The sequence below is a fragment of the Hemitrygon akajei genome, chromosome 6 (genome assembly GCF_048418815.1).
Source record: "Hemitrygon akajei chromosome 6, sHemAka1.3, whole genome shotgun sequence".
Taxonomy (NCBI): domain Eukaryota; kingdom Metazoa; phylum Chordata; class Chondrichthyes; order Myliobatiformes; family Dasyatidae; genus Hemitrygon; species Hemitrygon akajei.
Genome location: NC_133129.1, coordinates 41,108,776 through 41,130,758, shown reverse-complemented (window position 1 = coordinate 41,130,758; position 21,983 = coordinate 41,108,776). Strand labels below are relative to the sequence as shown.

The 21,983-nt window shown below is 38.8% G+C and overlaps 1 protein-coding gene across 2 annotated transcripts in view; it reads left to right on the top strand.

The window, feature by feature from the left end:
- tent2 (terminal nucleotidyltransferase 2) overlaps nt 1-21,983 on the top strand; it is a 53,320-nt gene that overhangs the window by 21,277 nt on the left and 10,060 nt on the right. For both annotated transcript variants that reach the window (XM_073048212.1, XM_073048214.1), the window contains 8 exons: nt 3,569-3,660; nt 3,759-3,822; nt 4,831-4,897; nt 7,565-7,641; nt 10,804-10,932; nt 11,795-11,838; nt 15,354-15,490; nt 19,204-19,295. In XM_073048212.1, coding sequence (XP_072904313.1) covers nt 3,569-3,660; nt 3,759-3,822; nt 4,831-4,897; nt 7,565-7,641; nt 10,804-10,932; nt 11,795-11,838; nt 15,354-15,490; nt 19,204-19,295 — 702 coding nt within the window. The remainder of the gene's footprint in view (nt 1-3,568; nt 3,661-3,758; nt 3,823-4,830; nt 4,898-7,564; nt 7,642-10,803; nt 10,933-11,794; nt 11,839-15,353; nt 15,491-19,203; nt 19,296-21,983) is intronic.

Below are 21,983 nucleotides of genomic sequence, written 5' to 3'. Positions count from 1 at the left end.
CTCTTCAACTGTTAAGCACAGGGGAGAATCGATCATGCTTTTGGGCTTGTGTTTCAGCCAGTGGCACGGGGAACATTTCACTGGTAGAGGGAAGAATAAATTCAATTAAATACCAGCAAATATCACACTTTGTTTTTTAAAAAGAAGCTGAAGGTGAAAAGAGGATGGCTTCTACAACAGGATAATGATCCTAAACACACCTCAAAATTCACAATGGACTACTTCAGGAGGCGCAAGCTGTGTTTTGCCGTGGCCCTCACAGTCCCCCAACCTAACCATCATCAAAAATCTGTGGGTAGACCTCAAAGGAGCAGTGCGTGCAAGATGACCCAAGAATCTCTCAGAACTAGAAGCCTTTTACAAGGAAGAATGGGTGAAAATCCCCCAAACAAGAATTGAAAGACTCTTTAGCTGGCTACAGAAAGCGTTTGCAAGCTGTGATACTTGCCAAAGGGGGTGTTACTAAGTACTGACCATACAGGGTCCCCAAACTTTTGCTTTGGGCCCTTTTCCTTTTTTGTAAATTTGAAACTAAAAGATGGAAATAAAAAAATAATCTTGCTTAAAATATTGGAGAAATGTGTCGCCTTTAACTTCATGCCATTTGGAAATCAGGTAATCGTTTACTCGCTTAGCTATTCACAGTAACAGAAATTTTGACCAGGGGTGCCCAAATTTTTGCATGCCACTGTATTTTAAGTTATTGCTTTGTGCTGCATTACACTGAGACTTCTACCCTTTTAGCTGCATGTTGTTAAAAGATGGCGTATACTACAGTGCTGCCTTTAAGCAAGCATAATTTTAAGAATGGATATCTTGCATCTGAACACTTATTTCAATTTTCCTGCTGCTGCAGTATCTTTTGTACTATGTTCCTTTTTAGTCATTAATGTAAACTAAGGATGTTAAAGATATGACATAGGATTGGAAGGTGTTGAATCCTTGTAGGTTGAATTAAGAAACTGCAAGGGTAAAAGAACATTGATGGCAGTTATATACAGGCCTCCCAATAGTGGCTGGGAGGTAGACCACAGGTTGCAACAGGAAATAGAAAAGATGTGTCAAAAGGGCAATGTTATGGTGGTCATGGTAGATTTTAACATGCAGGTCGATTGGGGAAAATCAGGTTGGTAATGGATCTCGAGAGTGAGTTTGTTGAATGCCTGAGATAGCTTTCCAGAGCATTTTGTCGTTGAGCCTATGAAGGGATCAGCTAAACTGATGGGTGTTATGTAATGAACTGGAGGCAGTTAGGGAACTTAAGGTAAAACAACCCTTATGAACCAGTGATCACAATATTGTTGTGTTCAACTTGAAATTTGATAGGGAGAAAGTAAAGTCTGATGTAGCAATATTTCAGTGGAGTAATGGAAATTAGTGGTATGAGAGAGGAGTTGGCCAAAGTAAATTGGAAGGAGATGGTGCAGGGATGTCAGCAGAGCAGCAATGGCATGCGTTTCTGGGGAAAATGAGGAAGGTGCAGGACATGTGTATTCCAAAAAGGAAGAAGTACTCAAATGGTAAAATAGTATAACCATAGCTGACAAAGGAAGTCAAAGTTATGGTAAAAGCAAAAGAAAAGGATGCAACAAAGCAAAAATTAGTGGGAAGATAGGGGAATTTTTCAAAAACCTGCAGAGAGCAACTAGAAAAGTCATTAGAAGGAAAAAGGTGAAATATGAAAGCAAGCTAGCAAATAATATCAAAGTGGATAGTAAAAGTTTTTTTTCAACTATGTTAAAAATAAAAGAAATGAGAGTGGATACAGCATCGCTAGAAAATGAGGCAGGAAAAATAATAGCAGGGGACAAGGAGATAGCTGAACTAAATTAGTATTTTGCGTCAGTCTTCACTGTGGAAGACACTAGCAGTATGTCTGATGTTGTGTGCGAAGGAAGAGAAGTGGGTGCAGTTACTGTTACAAGAGAGAAGGTGCTCAAAAAGCTGAAAGGTACAAGGTACATAAGTCACCCGGACTAGAGGAACTGCACCCAAGGGTTCTGAAAGAGGTAGCATTAGAGATTGTGGTGGCACTAGAAATGATCTTTCAAAAATCATTGGACTCTGGCATAGTGATGGAGTACTTGGTGACACAGAACAAGATAGGATAAAGTCAGCATGGTTTCCTTCAGGGAAAATCCTGCCTGACAAACCTGTTGGAATTCTTTGAGGAGATTACAAGCAGGATAGATAAAGGGGATGCATTCAATGTTGTATATTGGACTTTCAGAACGCCTCTGACAAGGTGCCACACATGAGGCTGCTTACCAAGTTAAGAGCCCATGGTATTACAGGAAAGATGCTATCATGGTTAGAGAATTGATTGATTGGTAGGAGGCAGCGAGTGGGAATAAAAGGATCCGTTTCTAGTTGGCTGCCAGTGACTAGTGGTGCTCCGCATGGGTCGGTGTTGGGACCACTTCTTATGATGTATATAAATGATTTAGATGATGGAATAGCCACGTTTGTGGATGATACAAAGATTGGTGGAGGGGCAGGTAGTGTTGAGGAAACAGGTAGGATGCAGAAGGATTTCGACAGATTAGGAGAATGGGCAAGAAAGTGGCAAATGAAATACAATGTTGGAAAATGCATGGTCATACACTTTGGAAGTAGAAATAAATGTGTGGACTGTTTTCTAAATGGGGAGATGCAGAGGGAGTTGGGAGTCCTTATGCAGAACACACTGAAAGTTAACTTGCAGGTTGAGTCGTTGGTGAAGAAGGCAAATGCCATGTTAGCATTCATTTCAAGACATCAAGAATACAAGAGCAAGGATGTGATGCTGAGGCTTTATAAGGCACTGGTTAGGCCTTGCCTCAAGTATTGTGAACAGTTCTGGGCCCCTCATCTCAAAAAAGATGTGCTGGCATTGGAGAGGGTCCAGAGGAGGGTCACAAGGATGATTCCAGGAATGAAAGGGTTATCATACGAGGAACGTTTGATGGCTCTGGGTCTGTACTTGCAGGAATTCAGAAGGGTGAAGGGGATATCATTGAAACCTTTCAAATGTTGAAAGGCCTAGACAGAATAGATGTGGAAAGGATGTCTCCCATGGTGGGAGAGTCTAGGACAAGAGGGCATATCTTCAGGTTAGAGGGGCAGCCTTTCAAAACAGAGATACGGAGAAATTTCTTTAGCAAAAGGGTGGTGAATTTGTGGAGTTTGTTGCCACATGCAGCTGTGGAGGCCAGGTTGTTGGGTGTATTTAAGGCAGTGATTGATAGGTTCTTGATAGGACATGGCATCAAAGGTTATGGGGAGAAGGCCGGGAACTGGGGTTGAGAAGGAGATAGAAATAAAGGATCAGCTATTATTGAATGACAGAGCAGATTCGATGGGTCAGATGGCCTAATTCTGCTCCTATGTCTTATGGTCTAATACTTTATAACCAGTACATAATCTTTTCACATTTAATGTGAAGGAGCATTGCACTTTAACTTTTTGATTCAGTGAGAATTACTGAAAATGGAAAGCATAAAAGAATTGGATAATATCAAACTAAAAAAGTTGTGTAACCTTTCCATGGTTGAGTTTTCTAATTTTATCTCTCTTTTCCTCATCACAGAGACAAAGTTGTACTTGGTTGGTTCATCACTGAATGGCTTTGGTACTCGATACAGTGATGCAGACCTGTGCCTTGTGTTGAAGGAAGTGCCAGTAAGTTGGCTTAATGGTTTAGTTTTAGCCTCACTTTTTAGTCAATTATTTTATATAGCCACTTGCTATATTGAAAGGCGTACCTTTTTATATTACAGATGAACCAAAGGAGTGAAGCATGTCATATACTCAGTTTAATCCAACAACTTTTGTACAGACTCTGTAAGTCAATTATGAAGATGTAATGCTTATGTTGCAATGAATAGAATATCAAACCTTGAAAAATGGGCTTGTTAGATTGGGTTGAGGAAAAGAGCAGAGACAATTATAGCAAAAATGGGCTGTTTGGGCTGAATGACCTGTATAACTGTTAGCATTTCCAAGTAATATTAATCTAACTAGATTATCGGGGTCTCTCTTCCCACCATCACGGACATTTACACTACATGCTGCATCTGCAAAGGAAACGGCATTATGAAGGACCCCATGCACCCCTCATACAATCTCTTCTCCCTCCTGCTGTCTGGGAAAAGGCTCAGAAGCATTCGGGCTCTCACGGCCAGACTACGTAACAGTTTCTGCCCCCAAGCTATCAGACTCCTCAATACCCGAAGCCTGGACTGACACCTTGCTGTATTGTCCTGTTTATTATTTATTGTAATGCCTGCACTGTTTTTGTGCAATTTATGTAGTCCTGTGTAGGTCTGTAGTCTAGTGTAGCTTTCTCTGTGTTGTTGTTTAGTTCAGTCTAGTTTTTGTACTGTGTCATGTAACACCATGGTCCTGAAAAACATTGTCTCATTTTTACTATGTACTGTACCAGCAGTTATGGTTGAAATGACAATAAAAGTGACTTGACTTGTAATTTTGTTTCATACTAATACTGTTTCTCCTTATGTGGCCTTTCATTAGGGCATGTAATATGAATTTGTACAGTGAATTTTTTGCATTTTAAATAATCTTTTGTCACATTTCTACCCAAAGTAATTAAGCAAAGGGCAATAGATGTTAGATGCTTTGGAGGTAAGCATTGACCACATGCTATTCTAGAACATTAGTAGTTTTGAACATTGAATCAAATGGTGATATCTTCCCTCTTATTTTACATCAGTTGTCAGAGGATTTGTGGATGAATTGCCTGATCTCAAGTAGACTTGAAATCAGTATTTGGATAGTAAAACTTGACAGTAATTATAAATATTCTCAAATTTTAATCTTTTCTCCTTTCAGCTTACATTGACAGACCTCAACTGATCCGAGCAAAAGTGCCAATAGTAAAATTCAGGGATAAAGTCAGGTAATAATTTGAATGATTTATTGAATTGACTTACATCCTTCATGTATTTGAGGAGTAAAAATCTTTGTTACATCTCCGTCTAAACGTGCAATTTATAGTAATTTGTAATAATCACTATGTACAACAAGACGGTCAGTATAACATAGAAATACAATTGTATCAGCATGAATTAATCAGTCTGATGGCCTGGTGGAAGAAGCTGTCCTGGAGCCTGTTGGTCCTGGTTTTTATGCTGTAGTACCGTTTCCCGGATGGTAGTAGCCGGAACAGTTTGTGGTTGGGGTGACACGGGTCCTCAGTGATCCTTTTTACACACCTGATTTTGTAAATGTCCTGGAGATCCAGTCCATTGTAAATGAAATACTGCAGATATTTTTGGTCTTAACTTTGTATTCTGACTACCATGATGAATTGTGCCACATTTAACTTTTGGATTGATTTACAATTCTGTCATTTTGTTTTTAAACTACCTGTCAAAGGTCAAATCTATTGAATTTTTTAAAAAAAATCAAAACTGGTTAGTTGCTGAGAAAAGTCCTTTTTGTGTTTTAATTTCATTGTTTAGAACATCATTACAATTGTGTAATTTTTGCCTTGATTCTTGATAGTTTTGTACCCTAGTTAGTAGTGTAGCACTAATTTTGATTACTGAAACCCAGAATGTAAACAGTACAAAACATTACAATAAAGATATTGCATTGGTCCAAAGCTGTGTAATGATAAATTAATCATAAATCTAGAATGCAGTTCTGTGCATAAGTCAAAGACACATATTTATAGCTATGGTGCACAGTATTGTATCTTCAATTTACTGCTTGCAGTTTACAAGTTTACATTGAGAACTGAAGGCTGTTTTTTGAATTAATATCTGCTCTGTTCACATATCTCCAGAATTCTCTCTAACATCAAGCATAAAAAGACATTGAGCTCTTCATGGAGTAAATCTCATCGCCATTTACAGTACTGTGCAAAAGTCTTGAGCATCCTAGCTATCTATATCTAATATATATCCAAAGACTTTTGCACAGTACTGTAAGTTTAAGCAAAATATTTTTTACCTGCAGCTTTCAGAATCAGCAGTAAATCTTGAGGCTTTAACAGTTCTCAACTAAGAGTCTTTACAAAAATCTAAGTGACTGATAAGGGGTCGCATCATCAAGTGTGAATCACTTATGGACGATGCCTGAAAGAATTTCCAAAAAAGTGTGATTTGACCTGAAAATTACAATCAAATTCAACACAAGAAATAATTAATTTCCAAATTTGAGGAAGGACATTCTTGCTATTGAGGGAGTGCAGCGTAGGTTCACGAGGTTAATTCCCTGGATGGCGGGACTGTCATATGTTGAAAGATTGGAGTGACTGGGCTTGTATACACTGGAATTTAGAAGGATGAGAGGGGATCTGATTGAAACATATAAGATTATTAAGGGATTGGACACGCTAGAGGCAGGAAACATGTTGGGGGAGTCCAGAACCAGAGGCCACAGTTTAAGAATAAGGGGTAGGCCATTTAGAATGGAGTTCAGGAAAAACTTTTTCACGCAGTGAGTTGTGGATCTTTGGAATGCTCTGCCTCAGAAGGCAGTGGAGGCCAATTCTCTGGATGCTTTCAAGAAAGAGTTAGATAGAGCTCTTACAGATAGTGGAGTCAAGGGATATGGGGAGAAGGCAGGAGTGGGGTACTGATTGTGGATGATCAGCCATGATCACATTGAATGGCAGTGCTGGCTTGAAGGACCGAATGGCCTACTCCTGCACCTATTGTCTATAATTAGATTTCGTACTATTTGTGTTGAGTGAAAAAGAGCCAACTTTTTCACTCACTGATCTCCACCCACTCCCCCCTCCCCAACAGCTGATCTTCTGGTCTTTCTATTTCTGCCCCTTTTACCCATCTTTGTCCCCTTTCCCCTCCTGGCTCCAGCTACCCACTTCATGCTCAAGTTTGCACCCCTTGCCCTTTTGATTCCAACTGTCAATCACTTTTCCTAATGCTTCCCATTCTCACCTCCTTGTCTCAATTGAGCTTTATATTCCTGCTGTCTCCCTCCAACAGCTGTTGCCCATCTTCACATTTCCTTCCTGCTCACTTTGCTCCACCTGTTTTTCTTTCTCTGTCTTTGATCTATGATTCACCTGTCAAGTCTTCCAACTCCAGCCCTACTTACACTCCCTCCTTGACCTGACTGTCATCTTGTACCCCTCCTCAGATCACGAAAAACCCAGAATCCTTTCTTGCCATTTCCCTTCTCGTCTCTATGCCTGTCCATCTCACTCCTCCACTCTCAATTCTGACACAGTGTGTAAACCCAAAACGCAGACGGTTCTTTTTTCCCCATGGATGCTGTTTGATCTGCTGAGTTCCTCTAGCACGTTGATGCTCCAGTTTGCAGCATCTGTTGTATCTTTTGTTCCACCCTTTTTTTGCTGGGGAAGAGAGGTATTATAACAGGTTTTGCTTTATAGGATGTTTCTGACTCAAATAACTTCCATATTACCTGATAAACTGACCATAAAAAAAATTAAATGCAGCTGAGAGTTACTGTAGTAATCCATGTTGTGTGTGACTTAACAAAATTAAAGCTGTGACTGTCAATTTTCAGGAATGTCCTGAATCTAACATTTTTCAATTTTAAAACTAATTTGTCTGTGTTTAATTTTTAGTGGTGTGGAATTTGACTTGAATGTAAACAATGTCGTGGGAATAAGAAATACATTCCTTCTGAGGAGCTATGCATCTAGTAAGTATTGTACATGTGACATGCCATTGTTCTGCCTCCAGTGTGACTTAAAAATCTTAGGTAATCCGACCAAATTGGCAGTCTAGGCTATTGATCTTAACCTAAATTGAAAACATGCATTGGATCCGGATTAACAATTATTTTGTTTTCCTTTACACTTGTGCAGTGGAACTGACATTAAACAGTCTTGAATTTAAATTCTAAAATTAGTTTATGTAAAATCAGTGTGAAGTGTGATGCATAAGAAATACAGTAGTGGTCCATTCCTTGAGGATGCAGTATGTTTCAATGTTGCTTTCTCACTTTAACGAACTGAACTGAGTAATTTAGTGCATAAAATTCACATATAAAGTTTGGCATGTAGGAAGGTAAAGTGAGTTACATGCATAGCTAATTCAAAATTATATATAGATTATAAACACAAGAGATTTTGCAGATGCTGGAGTATACACAAAATGCTGGAGGAACTTTTAAGTCAGGCAGCATTTGTGGAGAGGAATGAACAGATGACCTGTCGGGCTTTGTCCTGATGAAGGGTCTTGTCCCAAAACTTTAATGGTTCATTCCTCTACATAGATGCTGACTGACTTGCCGAGTTCCTCCAGGATTTTGTATCTGATTATAAAGTTTAAAGACACCAAACCTTTGTTTCTTGCAGAGCAACATTCGTCAGGGCTAATAGGATGTTGAACAACCTAGCTGAATTTTAGTCAAGTTTAAGGAATTGTAAATTAAATTTAATGAGTCACATAATCAGATAGGCAGCAGCAAGTTTAGGATTGATTTGTTAAAAAGAAATAGTTGTTAAATCTCTGTTGTGGACCATTGTTCACATTTTTACAACTTGTACAAATTTGGAAGTCATGTCTCATCCTCAGGAAGAGTGCCCATATCTCCCATGTTGGTTTCGTAAATACGAAGACTGAGATTTGGCATTGGAACAATGCACCCAGTAAACCAGATGTAGCCAAATGCACATAGTTCAATATATGGTATCATCTCCTATAAATTATGCATATTTTAAAAATGAATCATTTCTGAATTCAAGAATCTAAATCTTTTAAAATCATTTGTACACAGCATGGAAACAGGTTCTTTGATCCACTCCATCAGACCGACAATCACATAACTATTTCCAATTAATCTGTTCATTGCTGTGAAGTCTTGTTGCATGAAATATAACTGCTACATCTGAGTTGTTTTGTTTCAGAATAGCTGCAATGCATTTTAAAACCTTGGTGAATAAGGCATTCCGTATAAATTTTATCTCTGCATTTACATGCTATGTGAATACATGTTTGTTTAGGCACTCAATAATCTCTATTGGTTTTTGAGCAGATTTGCATATTTTAGGATTGATCTATTAAGGAACTGTTCAGGATATAATGATCCAAATTATTCCTTCCTATGCTATAGACTTTCATGGTTATGTTTCTTCAGAACAGCAAGGGTTTTAGTAATATTGCCCACTAGAGGTCAGTGTTGTTTCCTCGAACAGATTTTAGTGGCAGAAGAATGCAAATCCTTTAATTTTCTCCAATCTAACTTAGAGACACTTTACTTTCTTTTGTAACTACAAATATAATCATACATTAACATTTTTAATGCATTCTGTGCTATTCTATTTTTACTTGTGGGTAAAATCCTTTTTAAAATTACCAGCAAACCAATGTTCTTGAAAATGAAAGCCATTGTAAAGGATCAATTTGCTGCTGTGAGGCACTTCTGTTTAGATGAGCTTCGATAGAAAGTCTCGCTGTGGTTGCGGGGGTTTTACCTACCTGCAAGTATTTTAGTCCTGAGTGATTCCACGATAATTTAAAGTTCTAGCATTCACGTGCTCTGTTTGCCGTAATCCCTGATAGTGTTATTTGTGTAGAAATAGACTCAGACTTTTTCAATAATAACTAATAATCTTTAGTTTTCATTGTTGGCTTTTTGGTAAATTAGTTTATCTCTAATTTTTTCTGATACTTGTTTAAATTGCATTAGATTAGTTGAAATATTAAACAATTTATTTACTCTGGAATTTTATTTTTTTTTAAAAAGCAATAACTGTCTGTTGCCCAGCCAGCCAATCCATCGTCAAATGAAAATCAAAAATCTGCAAATGCTACACATCTGAAATAAAAACACTAAGTTGCAAATGCCCAGTAGCTCTCTTTCCCAGTTTTGACGGAGTCTTTGACCTCATTTATATTTATGCAGATGCTGCCTGGTCTTCTGAGTTTTCTAGCGTTTTCCATTATTTCTGTTAATTCTTTTTTGCATTAATTGATGGAAGTTGAACACAGTTCTTTCAGGAAATAGCATTTTGAGAAATCATACATTCGTAATTTGGGAGAAGACATGATAAACATATAATACTTGGAAGGAACAGGTGATTTTAGAGCTATTATTCCCAAAGCATTCAGTCCCTAGTGTTGGGAATAAAGGAGTAGAGTGGGCTATTTATTCCACAAAATTTAAGAGTTTGTTCTACTACTTAATAGCAATATAACCCAGTTTCCCCCCCGGTATCCTGTAATAAATGCATTTTTCAAAATTTGGCATCAATTTTTGCTGGCAGAAGAGATTTGTACCATCGCTGTTTCTGAAAAACCTTGGGACAGTATTTAGACTATAATGCCCTCATCCAATTGGCATAAATAATTTCTTTTCTATTGTTTTCCCTTCTAATCAAATGAATACATTTGTTTTGACCATCCATCTGGGACTCATTGCCATAATTAGCCCACAACCAAACTGTCACGGTAGCGAGCCAGTGGTATAGTGGCATCAGCACCGGACTTCAAGCTAAATGGTCCTGGGTTCAGATCTGGACAGCTCCTTACACCTTTCCATCCATGCTGGGTTGAGCGTTTCGCTATCAACTTGGCCTTGTGAAAATAGACAGATGCTATGGAAATTGCAAAAAATGCCACCCACAAGGTGCGAAATGGAACAAACTGTAGTATGACTGCCAAGATGATAGAAAGTAAACTGAATGAGTATTTGGCTCCTCATCTGGAAGTTTTGATTTTGTTCTTCTGTTGGATTAAAAGAAAGAAACACTATAACATTATCACAAATGCACAGAGCTGGAAGTTTTAAAAAATTTGTTCTGAAACATGTTCTCCTATTAAGTTTACCTTAATTATTGTGTGTTTTATTTTCATTCAGCTGAGAGCCGAGTTCGTCCTCTGGTGCTGGTGGTGAAAAAGTGGGCACGTTACCATGGAATAAACGATGCTAGTCGTGGCACATTGAGTAGCTATTCTTTAGTACTGATGGTATTACACTATCTACAAAGTAAGTCTTTTTATGGACATAGCTGATAATCCCACCATTCCCTAATTGCCTGTGAGAAGGTAATGGTCCAACGCCTTCTTTAACCACTTGCCCACCTGGTGGCAGATTGGGAAGTGTAAATTTTCAGATCGTCCTGTCTGTCCTTGTACACAAATCACTTGAGAACTAGCATGTAGCAACAGCAGGTCATTAGGAGGCAAGTGGTAAGTTGCCAAGTAGTATCACTCATGATAATTATGAAGGGCCTTCGTGAGGGAGACATATTTGAAGCATTATGTATTATTTTGGTCTCCTTGCCTAAAGTAGAAGATAATGTTGACATTGACGGACTACAGCAAACATTCACCAGACTCATTCCTATCATGAGAGATTCAGAATCAAGTTTATTATCACCAACATGTGCAATGTGCCAATGTAAATATTGACAAATATTATTGTGAATACCACAATGTTATGGTTTTTGATCAGAAATTTTTTTTTAAGTTAACAAGGTTCTTGGTTAAGAAGTCCATCCTGTATCTGACCAGTTTGAGAGGACATATTTGGAAAAATTAATTATGATCACTATATTTTATAAACACCTGAAAAACAACCAGAGTGATTTCCTGTTCATTAAAACTCTTTTGCTACCACATCTGAATGCCATTCAGTTTCCCTGGTTATTTTTTCTATCAGTTTGCCCTGTTAATACTGATTTGCTGTGGACAATAACATAACTATGTAAATACTATTTGATACGTATCCAATTAATTTTACATTTCCTTTAGCATTCCTAAAATATTTTGAGTATTTGTACATTACTATAGTAAATCAGTGTTTTGGTTGTAACCTGGTTTTCCAATTTTATTACTTTGCTTTTAAGCTTTACCTGAACCTGTCATTCCATCTCTCCAGAAGGAGTACCCAGTAAGTACCATTCTTCGTTTGGACTAGGATGATGTTAATGGTAAAAAAAAAATTTGACCACTTGTATTTTGATCAAAAGTAGGCATCAAAGGATATGGCGAGAAGAAAGGTGTATGGGGTTAAGTGGGATCCGGCATCAGCCATGATGGACTGAATGGCCTAATTCTGCTTCTATATCTTATCTCACTTTATGACATTAGGTGATTCCATGCACACTTGCATATACCAGTTCATCTTTGATATGTTCACTCTCATTTCCCTCTAGAATTTGGGTCTTACCCATATTTGTGCCAAAACTGCACTATGTTAAGGAAATGAATGGGCATAATTGTACCCAAATTGAAACTGTCTTCTAAATGTACAATAGAAACTGTATTGAAAGTATGACCTTTGATTATGCTTTTTATTAACGGGGGGTGGGGTGGAGGGTGGTAATAGGATTGTTTCCAGTACCTGTTAAGTCCAGCTCCTGGCCTTCTAAGCTCAGCAGAACATAAGATATAGGAGCAAGAGCGGGCCATCTGGCCCGTTGAGTCTGATCTGCCATTCAATAAGGTCATGGCTGATCTGGCCATGAACTCATCTCCACCTACCTGCCTTTTCCCCATCTCTTGATTCCCCTACTATGCAAAAATCTATTCAACCTTGTCTTAAATATATTTACTGAGGTAGCCTCCACTGCTTCATTGGGCAGAGAATTCCACAGATTCACCACCCTCTGGTGGAAAAAGAGTTCCTCCTCAGCTCCATTCCTAATCTATTCCCCCGAATCTTGAGGCTATGTCCCCTCAAGATTCAAGAAACAGGAGAACTGTTTCTACTGACAGAAGAAGGGGGAAAAGGCAGGTTATTAGCGCCCTAAAGCCAGTCGCTTTGGTCAGATGGGGCTCGTTAGCCATAGTTGGCAGGTCATCTCAGAGAAGGAAAAATCTGATCTCAAACCTCCATTGCCTTGTGGCTTGCCCACTTGTGGGAAAGGCTTTGAGAGTAAACCCTGGGGAGAAATTCAGAGTTGCAGTCCCCAAGCCAATCCTATATTGAGTTCAATGCTGACAGGCAACTTCTGCGATGCTGCAGGTGCCAAACTGTATTGGTCTCTGCCATTCTTTTGGATCCATCAGGTGTTTGGAGAGGGGGATCCTGCTACATGGGCAACAGCTTGCTCTCCATATCGTACTGCACTGACTTGCATATCATGTAGACAGCTAGGATGCTATATCTGTGGTTGATCCTGAGCAATAGAGGACCTCAAAATACATATGGATTTGATAAGTATTTCATTAATTTTTATGACATGAACTAATATGCACCTTTTCTTGAGAGAAGATGAACAAAGTTTAAAAGAAGGCCTGTCAGATCTTTGATGTTGTAGTGGCCTGGACTCTGCAGAAAGTAGATTTATCAGGCAGCAGCTGCACTCCTGAAAAATTATGACATTAGCTACTTCTGCCTAACTTCAGGATGCATTTATTTAGACACTTCCTCTTGGGGAATATCTAGACAAAAGCATTAAAGCAGCCATTTGCTTTAACAGTTTAAGCGTCATAGTCATGCTCCAGACTGAAAATAAAATGGATAATTTCCTAATTCTAAATCTCAGAATCAAACCTACAGCTTCAACCATAGCAGATAATTTACTCTACTCATGATACGATGCAATTCAATTTTTATTCAGTATATTGAGGGAAAAATGGATAACTTCTCCTGTTTTCTCGATGAGGGAAAAAGAATATTTGCCTTTTTCTGCTTTAGTAGTTGCACCTGACTTTAAAAAAATTAAAATTCATGCATGAAGGAAACGTGTATGGCAATGCTACTAACTTGAAGTACAATATTAATGTCACAGAGAATTATGTGCATAATTCTTGCAGCTGCAGTTTTCTTGGTTTGATCATCAGGGCCTGATGGTCTGCATCCCAGGGTACTTAAAGAGATGGGTCTAGAAATCGTGGACGCATTGGTAATCATTTTCCAATGTTCTATAGATTCAGGATCAGTTCCTGAGGATTGGAGGGTAGCTAATGTTATCCCACTTTTTAAGAAAGGAGGGAGAGAGAAAACACGGAATTATAGACCAGTTAGCCTGACATCAGTGGTGGGGAGGATGCTGGAGTCAATTATAAAAGATGAAATAACAGCACATTTGGATAGCAGTAACAGGATCGGTCTGAGTCAGCATGGATTTACGAAGGGGAAATCATGCTTGACTAATTTTCTGGAATTTTTTTGAGGATGTAACTATGAAAATGGACAAGGGAGAGCCAGTGGATGTAGTGTACCTGGACTTTCAGAAAGCCTTTAATAAGGTCCCACATTGGAGATTAGTGGGCAAAATTAGGGCACATGATATTGGGGGTAGGGTACTAACATGGATAGAAAATTGGTTGGCAGACAAGAAACAAAGAGTAGGGATTAATGGGTCCTTTTCAGAATGGCAGGCAATGACTAGTGGGGTACCGCAAGGCTCGGTGCTGGGACCGCGGCTATTTACAATATACATTAATGATTTAGATGAAGGGATTAAAGGTAACTTTAGCTAATTTGCAGATGACACAAAGCTGGGTGGCAGTGTGAAATATGAGGATGATGTTAGGAGAATGCAGGGTGACTTGGACAGGTTGGGTGAATGGGCAAATGCATGGCAGATGCAGTTTAATGTGGATAAATGTGAGGTTATTCACTTTGGTGGCAAGAACAGGAAGGCAGGTTACTATCTGAATGGTGTCAAGTTAGGAAAACGGGAAGTACAACGAGATCTAGGTGTCCCTGTTCATCAGTCACTGAAAGTAAGCATGCAGGTACAGCAGGCAGTGAAGAAAGCTAATGGCATGTTGGCCTTCATAACAAGGGGAGTTGAGTATAGGAGCAAAGAGGTCCTCCTGCAGTTGTACATGGCCTTGGTGAGACCACACCTGGAGTATTGTGTTCAGTTTTGGTCTCCAAATTTGAGGAAGGACATTCTTGCTATTGAGGGAGTGCAGCGTAGGTTCACGAGGTTGATTCCCGGGATGGCGGGACTGTCATACATTGAAAGATTGGAGCGACTGGGCTTGTATACACTGGAATTTAGAAGGAGGAGAGGGGATCTGATTGAAACATATAAGATTATTAAGGGATTGGACATGCTAGAAGCAGGAAACGTGTTCCCGATGTTGGGTGAGTCCAGAACCAGAGGCCACAGTTTAAGAATAAGGGGTAGGCCATTTAGAACGGAGTTCAGGAAAAACCTTTTCACCCAGAGAGTTGTTGATCTGTGGAATGTTCTGCCTCAGAAGGCAGTGGAGGCTAATTCTCTGGATGCATTCAAGAGAGAGTTAGATAGAGCTCTTAAAGATAACGGAGTCAAGGGATATGGGGAGAAGGCAGGAACGGGGTACTGATTGTGGATGATCAGCCATGATCATACTGAATGGCAGTGCTGGCTCAGAGGGCTGAATGGCCTATTCCTGCACCTATTGTCTATTATCATTTTTTAAATGTTCTACTTACTTAAAAAAGCAATTTCATACCCCTAGGAGTGCTTTGAACCCACTATGCAGCTGCAATTTGTTCACCGAAGAGGAAGCAACATTAGCCCATACAGCTCACTAAATAACTCGAATCTGGGAGATCTGCTTATGGGTTTTCTGAGATATTATGCTACAGAATTTGAGTAAGTAGATTTTTTTAAGATAGATTATTCGTCCCACTTATTTTCTCGTTAACTAATATTACTGAAATGAGGAATGTTTCTCTCAGCATTTTCCCTGACTCTAATTCATCTGTTATCTTGCCTTAACTATCTCAGTCAGTCATGGTCTTTACACCTTCAGACTTAATTCTTCCTAAGTTCTGTGACCAGCCACCGACATTGCGCTCTTGGTGAACTTTTGTTCTTTCTGATGTACAGTGCTTTGAAAAACTGTTCCGCCCCAGATCCTTTGTTCACATAAACCAGGAATTTTGATCAATTTAACAGACAATTTTTGTATGTGAATCACTGCTCCTTTTTTCAAAGTGGAGCCCAATGACAGGGAAAATTGTAAAGCATAACAAACTAAAAATTCAAAAACTGAAATGTCTGCAGTTCTAAAGTATTCATCCCCCTTTGCTCAGTATTTGGTTGAACCACCTCTCGCAGCTATTACAGCCAGTAATCTTTTTGGATAAGTCTCTATTAGCTTTACACAACTTGATGGAGCAAAATTTGTCCATTACTCCTTGCAAAATTGCCCAAGTATGACAGGTTAGTTGGTGAGTGGCACTGGACAGCAATCTTGAGGTATGGTGCTACATCCACCATACTTTACAGTAGAGGCAGTGTTGCCTGCCTGATGCACGGTATTAGATTTGCGTCACTTAGAAGATACTCTAAAGATGTGGAAGGTAGTCTTGTGGTCTCATGAAACTAAAGTGGAACTTCTTGGCCTCAACACTAACTGGTATATGTGGCGTAAATCTAATACTATGCATCATCCAGAAAACACCATCCCTACTATAAAGTATGGTGAAGGTATCATCGTGTTATGGGGATGCTTTTCAGCAGCAGGAACTGGAAATCTCGTCAGGATTGATGGGAAGATGAATGCTGTTAAATACAGAGAGTTCCTGGATAAAAACCTGCTAGCCTCTGCCAGAAAGCTTAAACTGGGGAGGGAATTCATCTTTCAGCAGGACAATGGCCGAAAGCATGCTGCCAGAACAACCATGGAGTAGCTTCAAATGAAGAAAATTGGTGTCCTTGAGTGGCTCAGTTGAAGTCCTGACTCTTACCCAATCAGATATCTTTGGCAAGACCTCAAGATTGCTGTTCACCACCATTTCCCACCTGACCCAGGGAATGGGCAAATCTTGCTCCAATCATTGTGCAAAACCAATACAGACTAATCCAAAAAGGCTACTGGCTGTAATAGGTGGTTCAACTAAGTACTAAGCAAAGGGGAATTAATACTTTAGAACTGCTGACATTTCTGTTTTTGAATTTGTAATTTTTCATGCTTTTCAATTTTCCCTGGTTTTTTGGCTCTTCTGTGGGGGGTGGGTGGGAAGGAGAATGATTCACAAATAAAAATTATGAGTTAAGTTGATCAAAATCCCTGGTTGTAATAATAATCATTTTTGTAACCAAAGGGTTTGGGGCTGAATAGTTTTTCAAAGCACTTTACATTGGCTACCTGTGCATTGAATTTAAATTGTTTAACTTTGTGTCAAAATTTCTGAATGCTCTCTCACCCCCCCCCCCCCCATTCCTGTAATCTTCAATTCAGTAGCTGCACTTTTTGTTATTTTGCCCTCTCCTGCATCTCTTTCACTCCAAACCTGGAAGTTCTTCTCAGCAGCCCTTCAATCTCTTCTGTCTCTCCTCCTGGCCCTTAAGCTCACCCTATCCATGTCAACTTTTTGCCTTTACACTTAACTAATTTGCCCACATTATGTCTGTGTCTTTGTAAGTCCTGCCTTTTCTAGATGGTTCTTATAAATTATATATGTGTTGCTTTATATGGTTATATAGTTTTGCATAGTTGTGCACAGGGAATCTCACTGTGTAATCTCTTGGGAATGAGATGAGAAATGTACCAAATGCTAAATCAGAAGATTGTAGGGAGAGGTGAGGTCAAGGAAGAGAAGTTAAAAAGAAAGATTAAACATTTTAAGGGACACAAGATTTTGCAGATGCTAGAAATCTTCAACATACACAAAGTACTGGAGGAGCTGAGCAGGTCAAGCAGCATCTATTAAAGTAAGCTGTCAATGCTTTGGACTGGTACCCTTCATCAGGATTGGAAGCCAGAATAAGAAAAAGTGGGCGAGGAGGAGTACAAGCTAGCAGTTATAGGTGAAACCAAATGAGGAGGAAGGTAGGGGTGGGGAGAAATGATAAGAGAAGCTTGGAGGTGATGGATGGAAGGTGTAGAGGCTGAAGAAGAATAAATCTTGTAGGAGGGAATAGTGGAGTAAAGAGAAGAAGGTAGGTAGCCAGAGGGAGGTGTTAGGTCAGTGTGGGAATGGGAAGTCAAATTGAAATGGGCTACAAACTATTTAACCTACTATAGTAACTCGCTCTATTCTGCTTTCATAGCCCTTTCCTAACCCACCCCCCCACAATACCTTTACCACTAAAGACAACAGTCACAGCAGACACAAGCACATCACCAGCACATTACATTCCAACTTGCACATGATTCTGCATTGGAAATACCCCGCTACCTTCATTATTCCAGGATTTAAATCCTGGAACTTCGAACTCAACACCGTTCTGGAAAAATGTTCACCAGAAGGACTTTTGCACATTGGTTGGTCTTTGTGTGTAGTCTTTCATTGATTCTGTTGTATTTTTTTGTTTTCCCATGAATGCCTGCTAAAACAATTAATCTCAAGGTAGAATATAGTGGCATATAAGTACATACTTTGAATATAAAGTTACTTTGAACCATGAACATCGTGGTTGACGAAGGTGGCTTGCCATCACTTCTTTGGGTCACGTGCAGGAAATGCTGACCTAATGGCAACATCCATGTACTATAAATAAAGAAAACCTGCAATTGAGTCGTACTTCTATCCAGATCTAGAAATTAAGACCGCCATTTTTAGCCTAAGATAAAAGCTGAATATCTTGGTGACGGTTATGCTGCTTCAATTTTCTGAGTTCAGATTTCAGAAAGTGAGTGAAGGCAACAGGTGGAAGTTGGATGCAAATCAGTGTTGGAGCCAGAGATGCAAGCTTTAATGTTCAGCTGTTATAGCATAGATAGTGTGTAAATGTTTGCCAGGGGGAGAAGTCCTTCACTGAAGAAAGATGCAGCTTACATTACTTGCATATTGTTTTGCCAGTGGAGATTTGTAAATTGCATGGGTTGAGTGCATAATTAGCATTTTTTATGTCTGTATTTGTTACTGCTCGCTTCTTTGTACAAAAGGTGTGAATTGTGTGCAAAGGTTATTTTCTCTTTATAAAACAGAGAAGCATGATTTTGGAAGAATTAAATGCACCGTAGGTAAATTGAAGCAAATGCAGGTATTCTAATTCTAAAGAAAGGGCAAGAGAATTTTAATTTTGGTTGGCCTTATTTGTTCTGGCTTCCACAACTATTCTAATAAATGCTTATTAAACAATTAATGTCATGACGGCATTTAATGTCGTGACTGGAAGATAAATAGATTAAAGCTATTTTTTTTAAAAATTACACACCAATTTGAAAAAATGTGCACCATTATGTGAGATGCAAAAATAATGAAGCATTTATTTATGATTTCTGATGCAAGTGTTCTGTAAATAACACAATAATTTCAGATATGAAGGAGAGGTTTGCACTATGTTAATAGTTAACTAAGGCAATTGTTTCAAACTTGAATGTTAATATATATTTTCTGACTCTGATCTTTCAGTTGGAGTAATTCAATAATTTCAATTCGTGAAGCCAAAGTGATTCCCAAAACCAATGAAATGGAGTGGAAAAATAAATATATTTGTGTTGAAGGTATGTAATAATTTTGCAAGATGTGGACATTTTCTACTCGATGCTTAAAAGCTGGTTGTGGAACTCTACCTTATAGAGGTTCTGAGCATCCCAGCCTTAGTTATTAAAATTTAATCAGATATTTAAATATAGTGCAAGTGTCATTCTCAATGCAAGGAACATATAGACCTGAACAATTTAAAGGACGCTTACACCAATTGTTTCTCTTTTGCAAACTAGAGAGGTAATAACTTGGAGGCTTCTTCAATTAAATACAGAAAATACATAGATTCAAACCACTGTATGTAGTAAAAACTATACTTCTCTCTAGTATAAATACCAATGTCTTTTATGTTTGTTTATGTACCTAAAATCAGAATAATATTCAGAATTTTTACTTAAAGGTTGTGAATTCACTAAAACAACTTACTACAGTTGTGCTTCACTAAAGTAAACGAGCAAAACGTATCCAATTTCTGTTTTCCAAAGATATGACTGTAAAAATATAAGGAATAGGAGCAGTAGTAAGCCATGCAAGGCATCAGGAATAGTAAACACAAAGTACACTGCAGATGCTGTGGTCATATCAACATGTACAAACAAGCTGGATGAACTCTGCAGGTCAGGCAGCATCTATTGAAATGAGCAGTCAGCGTTTCGGGCCGAGACCCTTCGTCAGTCCTGATGAAGGGTCTCGGCCCGAAAGGTTGACTGTTCATTTCAATGGATGCTGCCCGACCTGCTGAGTTCATCCAGCTTGTTTGTACGTGAAGGCATCAGGAATGCTCTGCAATTAGCCTGATCATGTTTGAATTTCCTACACAAACACTACATTCCAGTTTCTTTAATGCCAGAAATGCAACAAATCTGTATGTTACCGTGGTGCTGTGTTCTTAGAAAACAGTTTGTATCATGGTTCTTTGTAACTCAAACACTTGGCAAATTTTCACAGTATGTTTTTTCATTCGTATTTTGTATTCAGTTTTTCATTCTCGCATATATTCTATATCCACTATTTTGGTAGTGATTGGTCATTTATGTGAGGGCAATTTTCCATCAGCCAAACTACCGTAACACAAGGGGACAATGTATATCAACCTCTTAAGATGACTTTATGAACCTCTTCATGATCGTTTAGACTAGAGAATTGAAAGAAAAACTCATTTCAGTCCTAAAAAGTGTAATGTACAAAAGGGTTTCTGTTCACCCTTCACTCTTATTCCCTTGCTACTGCTTTCATTCAAGTTTGGTTTGGGCCATTAAAGCATAAACATCCTTCTAATTGTTTCACCTTGGAGGAAGCCGTTGACTGTCTTTTAAAGATGCTTGTAGTTATTGCCAGTTGTTTTAGTTGGCAGTTCTTTTCTGTTGGCTATTCAATAAGCATTTGGCAGCACTGCTATCAGCTTTCACTGTTGCAAACCATAAGACACAGAGCTGTTTTTTAATGGGTTGCTAACAGCTCATTTCATGAGATATGACTTGTATTTCTTGCTATTACTGGACAATCTGTGAGATTGACACTCCTCTGTTGTAGATTATACCCTGTTTAAAATGTAACAATCCTTGCTGTAATACTGCACATAGTGCTAATGCCTTATATATTTTAAATAAGTTCATTGTTACTAGATAGGGTGTTAAAGAAGGTGTAGAGTAGACATTGGTCAGGGTGTTGAGTATAAAAGTCGGGAAGTCAGGTTGCAGCTGTATAATAACTGGTCAGGTTACATTTGGAATATTGCGTGAAGCTCTGGTTGTGATATTATAAAAAGCACATGAATGCTTTGGAAAGGGTGCAGAAGAAGTTTACCAGTATGTTCCCTAGTTTAGAGAAAATAAGCTATAAAGAGAGGTTGGATGATATTTTTTTCTCTCTGGGGTGTCAGTGGTGTTGTCTTTTGCTCATTATTGTTACCAAGATGCAGTGAAAAGGTTGTCTTGCATACTGTTCATATTGATCAATTGATTACACAGTGCATTAAGGTAGAACATGGTAAAAATAATATCAATGCAGAACAAAATGTAGAAGCTATAGACAAAGTGCAGTGTAGGTAAACAAAGTACAAGATCATAACAAGGTAGACTGTGAAGTACAGAAGGTCCATTCAAGAGTCCAGTAAGAGCAGTGTAGAAGCTGTGCTTGGGCCTGGTGGTAGACGCTTTCAAGCTTTTGTATCTTGTACCTGATGGAAGAGAGAAGTATATAAGATTATGAAAATCACACAAAGTAGGTCTTTCTCACAGGATGGAAATGTCAGATATTACACAGCATAGTTTTAAAGTGAGAGTGGGGAAATTTTAAAGAGGTCTATAGTTTTTCATACAGAGAAAGACAAGTGCATGGAATTTCCTGCCGTGGGAGTTTGTGGTAGCTCATATGAAAGCAACATTTAAGAGGCATTCAGATTGACACAGGAACAGGTTAAAAAAAGTTAATGGACATAGACTGTGTGCAGTCTGATGTACAGTTTAAATTGTTTAAACTCGGTCATAATGAAGGGTCTCGACACAGGATGTTGACTGTTCGTTTCCTCAATAGAAGCTGTCTGATTATCTGAGTTCTTCCAGCATTTTGTGTGTGCTGCTCAAGATTTCAAGCATCTGTAGAACATCTTGTGTTTACGATGGGCTAAGGGAGCCTTTTCTGCGATGTCCTGCTTCGTGTTCTTAAGATGGTCAGACTGGGGGTTATGAGCATCTCCTTATCCA